The sequence below is a fragment of the Octopus bimaculoides genome, chromosome 1, assembly GCF_001194135.2.
Source record: "Octopus bimaculoides isolate UCB-OBI-ISO-001 chromosome 1, ASM119413v2, whole genome shotgun sequence".
Classification (NCBI taxonomy): domain Eukaryota; kingdom Metazoa; phylum Mollusca; class Cephalopoda; order Octopoda; family Octopodidae; genus Octopus; species Octopus bimaculoides.
In genome coordinates this window covers 132,260,605-132,268,241 of record NC_068981.1, presented here as the reverse complement: position 1 = coordinate 132,268,241, position 7,637 = coordinate 132,260,605, and the positions used below count along the sequence as shown (strand labels likewise).

Below are 7,637 nucleotides of genomic sequence, written 5' to 3'. Positions count from 1 at the left end.
TTCTCTTGGAAGAGCCCTGCTTCTCACATGGACAACTGTATGTTGGCTGCTCAAGAGTGGGCAGCAACAAAAAACCTATTTGTATATGCTCCACAAGGGAAAACAAGGAACATAGTTTACAATGAGGTGTTATAATCACAACAGCAAGAAAGTATGTACATGATCACCTTCTTTTACGAAACTTCATTGACTTTCATATATTTATATTGATATACATATATATACGTGTGTTTGGGTGCGTGTGTGTATATACATCTCTATATATAAAGATGATGCGTAGTCTAGACGGCGTTTTTAGATTTCATTATTCTCTTTAACCCGGGCAACGCCGGGTATTTCTGCTAGTATATTATATTTTGAAGATATAATTCTTTAATAAATATCCTATACAAATATCGAATATTATTAGGTAAGAAAGTGGAGAGATATAATGGATATAATGGATTCCACGTTTTGCGTGGTGCTCACGGCAAGAATGTTTTTGACCAAAGGCCCGCTCAATCGGGGTTGATCTGGGGTTAAATAACAACAACAATAAATGCAAATAATGAAATTTTTAGTAAAACATGCACATACCAGACATGAATCCATCAAGAGTTAAAATAGTGTCATCACGGTTTCGGCCAAAAGCATCATATGCGGTGGATCCTCCAGTCCAAACAGATGCTGACATCGCGACAAGAGCTGTTTGCGTGCTGTGTCGGGTTTTTCTTTGACTGCCATTCGTAACGAAACCTCTTTGAAATTTCTGATCGCCCAATGGCACTTCAAAAGATTCCGACTGATTCCGTACCATTCTAGATATTTCTTTCCCTCACCAAGATAAATTCGAATGAAAGTTTTGTTTATTTTACAAAGAGGAATGATCTAATCTTTGTTGTTGTTTTTTCTTATCGATCAGAATTTTGATATTGTTGAATTTCCAAAGATATTACAACAATATAAAAAATGCGTGTAAGAACAACTAGAGTATGGTTGAATTATGGTATTAGATAATATCATTTACTTGCGTAAATAACATATATATAACAAATATATGACTGACTATCATAAGTATATCATAAATAATTGGCATAAATTAAGTGAGAGAGAGAAATTGAGATAGAGATGGAAGGGAATCGCAACATGTGTTCATCCGGCGCTTGGTTGTCGGCCAAGTGAAAGAAGTGTGGTCGTCCCCTTGTCAGTAGAAATAAGCCCACGCTAAACAGGTTTTCGGCTGAGTTTATTAGAGAAAATTAGTGGACAAAATAGATAAATAAACTTAATGAGCGTGTGAACTTGAAAGCTTATAAATTAGTCACACGTACTCATATAGGATGCACATAAATATATTGTGCTTATGATATAATACATATTTATATTTATACACTGTCCTTTCAAAAACATAATTCGGAAATCTTTAGTCTTTCTATGCATTCATACTTTCACACATCCACTTTGGGGTGGGGGGGTGCGCACGCGTAATACAAACATGCATGTATGAATGCATGTGTATTTCTGAGAATATCTATGATACATTCAATGTACGCGTACGTAAATGTGTGTATACTCTTTTACTCTTTTACTTAGTTTCAGTCATTCGACTCTGGCCATGCTGGAGCACCGCCTTTTGGTTGAGCTAATCGACCCCAGGACTTATTCTTTGTAAGCCTAGTACTTATTCTATCGGTCTGTTTTGCCGAACCGCTAAGTTACGGGGACGTAAACACACCACCATCGGTTGTCAAGCGATGTTGGGGGACAAACACAGACACACAAACACACATACACATATATACATATATACGACAGGCTTCTTTCAGTTTCCGTCTACCAAATCCACTCACAAGGCTTTGGTCGGCCCGAGGCTATAGTAGAAGGCACTTGCCCAAGATGCCACGCAGTGGGAATGAACTCGGAACCATGCGGTTGGTAGGCAAGCTACTTACCACACAGCCATCCCTCCGCCTATGCATATATAATATACAAATATATATACACATATGTGTGTGTGTGTGTGTGTGCGTAGGCGTGTGTGTATGTGCTTGCAGGTGTGTATGTATGTGTGTATATATTTAGATACACCTGAATAAGCACATAAATGTGTAACAAGGTAGAAAAAAAATAGTACTCGACTACCAGAGGTAGAGTATTATGCTTTATTAATAAAGCTGCAAAAACATCACAAAAACTGTTACTCTGAGTTACACGTCCGACGAACGGGAATGTGAAACTCTGAGTAACAGTTTTGGGATGATTTTGGGATCTTTTCTTGTTTTTGCAGCTTTATTGATAAAGTATATATTTAGATAGATAGATAGATAGATAGATAGATAGATAGATAGATATTGGTGTGTGTATATATATATATATATATATATATATATATATAATATACATATATGTGTATACATAGATACACACACATACATGCATACATACATACATACATACATACATACATACATACATACATACATACATACATACATACATACATGGTTTCTCATCTTAACTGATTGGAAGTATTAACTTTCACACATTTTGTCTTAGTGTAAAAGATGGACTACAGAAAATATTCTGTTCAATACCATATATTTGCTAGTTGGTTGCTTGACCTTAACCAGTTGAGCATGTTCCTTTGTGGCTGATGATATGTGCATCTCAAATCAAGAGCAGGAGTAATGGGGGAGCATCACAGCCATGTTTTGAGAGGATTTTTTTTGTGGTTTGAAAAATTAATCTCTGGAACCATAGGTGTTTCATTCATTATCTTTCATCAGCCTTTATTCAGGGACCTTTTGACTGGGATAGGCTATTCGACCTGAAGAAAATTCTAACTGGGCCCCATCTGCAAGGTGATGTGATGTTTATCTTGATATAAGGTCACAGCAAGTCGCACACATATGGTTATGATGTCTGGTGTACTCTTATCAGATGAGCAGTCATGATGAGTATATTGGGCTTCATGTATTTATACCCCAGAGTCACTTTGATGACATGCTGCTCTCTCATACATACATAGTGTGTACATGCACACGTGTGTCAACATTGTGATGGTAGTTAGAAGCGATGGTGCTTTGCAATATTTACTCTGACTAAGGTGGTGCATGAGTAGAATCATTAGCATGCCAGACAAAACGCTCAGCGGCATTTCTTCTGGCCCTATGTTCTGTGTTCAAATTCCACTAGGGTCAACTTTGCCTTTCTTCTCCTCAGGGTTGATAGCATAAGTACCAACTGAGTGCTGGAGTCAATTACATCGACTTACTCCCGCCTCCAAAATTGTCGGTCCTATGCCAAAATTTGAAGCCAATATTTATTCAGACTAAGGCAGCGAGCTGGCAGAATCGTTAGCACACGTTCTGCATTTAAATACCATTGGGGTTGACTTTGCCTTTCATACTTTCAGAGTCGAAAAAATAAGTACCATGGATGTCAATGTTGCAGGTCTTGTGCCAAAAACTGAAACCCATATTTATTCCAGCTCTCTGAACTCTGTGTTCTAATCCCACCAACATAAACTTTGCTTTTAATATATTTCTGGTTGATAAAGAACCAGTCCAGAGCTGCGGATTAGTGGAATATAAACATATCAGATGAGATACTTTCTGATGTCCGTTTCACCTTCGAGCATTTTCAATTCAACTTTTGCATCCTGTTACCAGAAAAGATCAGATCATAGTCAACCTAGGAAAAAGGGCGATAAACCTAAGGAGCAGTAACATAGCTAGGATAGAAAAGTTGAGGAGTGGTTCACCAAGGCAGTGCTTTTCTGGGGGCAACATTTTTGAATCTATTGAATAAGCCTGTGTAAGCTTGGGGGCCCAGTGGTTGAGGTAGAAATTTCAAAGGCTACTCAGGCTGGCACACACTCTCGCTACATCACTGTTAGAATGTTCTTGAACTTGCAGTCTCTCCTGTGCATTCTCAGTTGATCAGTATGTATATATTACTTGCTGGATCTAAAAGAAATAGCAGTGCCTGTAGCCTTGGCAGGCCTTTCAAGTGTGGTGAGATTACTGCCATTAATGTTTCTCTTGAATCTTTGCAACCTAAAACCAGCAGGAATGACATAAGCGGGGAGGAAATTGCAGATGGCCAAAAGAAAGAATGGATGTAGTGGTTTGTGCAGTGCTTGGTGTGGGGTGTGAAATAACATGGCTGGTAAGAGGTGGTAAAGTGGAGAGTGGAATGAGAATGCCAAATTTTTTTGGATGGGCCCTTTTCTGGATACAATCGTCTGTGGATGCAACAGCAGCACTGTTCCAGACATGAGTTATTCCATTGTGGTCCTCAAGTGATGTATCTTCTAACTTTAAAGAGAACAGCCAGATGTTTGAATGCAGTCCAAGCAATGTTAAGGATGCGCTTTTAACAAGAGAAAGAGACTTAGGTGATAGTAAGGCTCATTATTTCAAGAAGACTCTAGTTTACTGCTTCTCATGATCAAGAGGTGTGTGATTTATTTCTATACACTGTACAACTTTTTCTTCACAGCACGCAGTGGAATCAACTTGAAGCGACACAACAAGTAATATGCATATATATATATGAGAATGTCAGGGGAACAGGTCTGGCTTGACAAGTGTTCCAGTGTATCACAGGCTGGATCCGGTTGTCATCCTGCCACTGTGGTCAAATAATCTTCAAGAAAAAGTAAAAATAAACATCCTTTGAATTTTGGTTGTTGGAATGAGCGCACATTTCTTGATGATAATTTCAACAAGAGGCCAGAAAGGCGTACTGCACTTATTGCATGCGAGCTCAAGAAGTATTCCCTTGATATAGCTGCACTCTCTAAACTCGTCTCCCTGGTGAGAGTCAAGTAAATGAACCTACTTATGGATATACTGTCTTTTGGAGAGGCCTACCTTGGGGTCAACGTAGAGAATCTGGTGTTGGGTTTGCTTTCAAGGATACACTAGTATCCTCCATTGCAGAATTTCCAAGTGATATATCTGAACAGATCATGTCATGCCGTATCAAACTGACAAAAGGTAGGTTTCTTACCGTTGTCAGTATTTATGTACCAACAATGTCACACTCTGATGAAACTGTAGGACAATTTTATGATGATCTAGCACAATTATTGAGGAAAGTACCAATTTCTGACAAGCTGGTCATATTGGAAGATTTCAATGCAAGAGTTCGAAAGAACTATGTTTCATGGCCTGTTTTAGGTCGACATGGGATTGGAAAATGTAATAAAGATGGAGTAGCTCTTTTGACATTTTGTACTGAGAATAATCTGGTTGTTACTAACACTCTGTTTAAGCAGAAAAATAAATATAAAACTGTCTGGATGCACCCAATATGTAGGCACTGGCATCTCATAAATTATATTCTGATCAGAAAATGTGATATGAAAGACGTTTCTAGTGTTCAGGCCATGAGAGGGGCAGAGAGCTGGAAAAATAGATTTTTCGATAATGCCTAAAAATCGACAGTCTCGTCCTAAGGTACCCAAAAAGTAAAATGCTACAAACTTTAAATTATCAAGCAGCCTGCAAAGATTCCACCATGCTGTAGAAAGTATCAATCTTGACCCAAACAATCTATCTGAAGATTTCAAAACAAAAGTATTTCAGGCTGCAAGTTCGTCAGTGGGATTTAAATCACATAAGTCCAGTGTCTGGTCTCAGATAGACCAGCAGAAATTCATGATCTAATTTTAGAAAAACAAAACTTAGGCAATACACTTCTTTCTCAATCTTTGAACCCCAATTCAAATGAAGCTTACAGAAAGCTGAAAGGGAAAATTAAACAGGAATGGTTGAATGATAGAGCAAAAGGGGCACAAGAAGCAGCTGATAGAAATGATGCCAAGGGTTTGTACTCTTATGTTAAGGAGGTATATGGCCCAAAATCTTCTTCAAAAGCTCCCAGTGAGAACAGCAAATAGACATTTGCTTCTGACTGACACTACTTCTATTCATAAGTACTGGTAGAACATTTTTCTGCACTTTTGAATAGACCATCATCTGCTGACATGAGGACGATAGAAAAAATCGAACACCTTCCAGTTATAGAAGAGTTGGCATTTGAACCAACACTAAATGACATTTATTTAGCTGTGAATAAGCCGAATAACAATAAGTCTTCAGGGTCTGATGGAATCTGTGCAGAAGTCTTGAAATATGGGGGTGACAAAATCTTTAAACTCTGAGAACTGAGAAAGTGCCTCAAGACTGGATTGATGCCATTTTTGTCTCCTTGTATAAATCAGGGCCAAAGGATCTGTGTGGTAATTTTCGTGGGATTTCGCTTTTGTCTGTGGTTGGAAAGGTACTTGCCCACATTTTGTTAGAATGTCTAAATACCTTCATAGTTCCAAATATAGTATCTAAGTCTCACTGTGGTTTTTGTTCCTCCAGGGGCACAACTGATTATATCTTTACTGTCAGATAATTAGAAGAAAAGTGCATTGAACAAAATCTTGCTCTATACCATTGCTTTGTTGATTTGAACAAAGCATCCAGTACTGTTAATCAAAATGCTCTGTGGCTAATTCTAAGGAAAATAGGTTGCCCAGAAAAATTTGTAAACATGATAAGGGCTTTGCATCAAGATATGAAAGCTAGAGTTAACTTTGGTGGTAGGCTCTCTGAATCTTTTGCCATGGAAAATGGAATAAAGTAAGGAGACCTTGATGCACCCACTCTCTTCGCAATATACTTTGCTATTGTGTTGTCACATGTTTTTCAAAACTCTGAGGAGGGTATTTACATAAAATATCGAACAACAGGGAATGGTTTTAATCTGACCAGACTGAAATTCAAAACGAAGGTTTTCACTTCACTCATTAGGGAACTTTTGTATGCTGACGATTGCGATCTTGTCAGTCATTCTGAAACAGGTCTGCAATCTCTTGTATCTGCATTTGACTTGGCTTGTGGTGATTTTGGCTTGATCATCAACTTGAAAAAAAAACAGTTGTAATGCATCAACCTGCATGTAGTGCTGTTTGTAACCCATCTAAAATTTTTGTAAAGTGTAAATTATTTGAGGTTGTCGATTCAATCATCTACCTTGGAAGCTCTGTTCAAAATGATGGAAATCTTGATACGGAAATACAGCTGCGAATTCAAAGGGCAGCAAAAGCATTTGGTGGCTTGGAGCCATGCATTTGGTGCCAGCGACATATAAATAAGAATACAAAGCTGGCTCTTTACAAATCATTTGTCTTACCATCCCTGTTGTATTCCTTACCATGTATTTGTCTTACCATCCCTGTTGTGAAACTTGGACTTGTTATGAAAGGAATTTTAAATTGTTAGAACAATTGCACCAAAAATGCCTTCATCGCATTTTAAAAATTAAATGGAGTTCTTTTACTCCAAACATAGATGTCCTTGCATCTGCAGGTATCACCTCAATTAAAGCTATGATTTTGAGAAACCAAATGAGATGGTGTGGCCATATTGTTTGAATGGCAGATGAATGCATGCTGAGACAGCTGTTTTATGGTGAGCTTACAGAGGGGAAACGCTATCAGCGTAAATCTAAAAGAAGGTTTAAGGACAGCATAAGGACTACTATGAAGTCACTTGGAATGGATCCAGAAAACATAGAAACCCTTGCTTCAGTTCGAGTTGGATGGTGAACAAAGGTGTAGAGTGGAGTGAAAGCATTTGAAGAGGGGGAATTGTAGT

The 7,637-nt window shown here is 38.1% G+C and overlaps 1 protein-coding gene and 1 long non-coding RNA gene across 2 annotated transcripts in view; one reads left to right on the top strand and one right to left on the bottom strand.

Moving 5' to 3' along the window:
- LOC106881506 (formin-like protein 3) overlaps positions 1–1,161 on the bottom strand; it is a 78,721-nt gene extending 77,560 nt beyond the window's left edge. Inside the window, exon 1 of the mRNA XM_052970744.1 lies at positions 577–1,161. Coding sequence (XP_052826704.1) covers positions 577–796 — 220 coding nt within the window. The 5' untranslated portion in view covers positions 797–1,161. The remainder of the gene's footprint in view (positions 1–576) is intronic.
- Positions 1–7,637, top strand: part of LOC128248748 (uncharacterized) — a 65,157-nt gene that overhangs the window by 41,073 nt on the left and 16,447 nt on the right. The gene's annotated exons all lie outside the window — the stretch shown is intronic.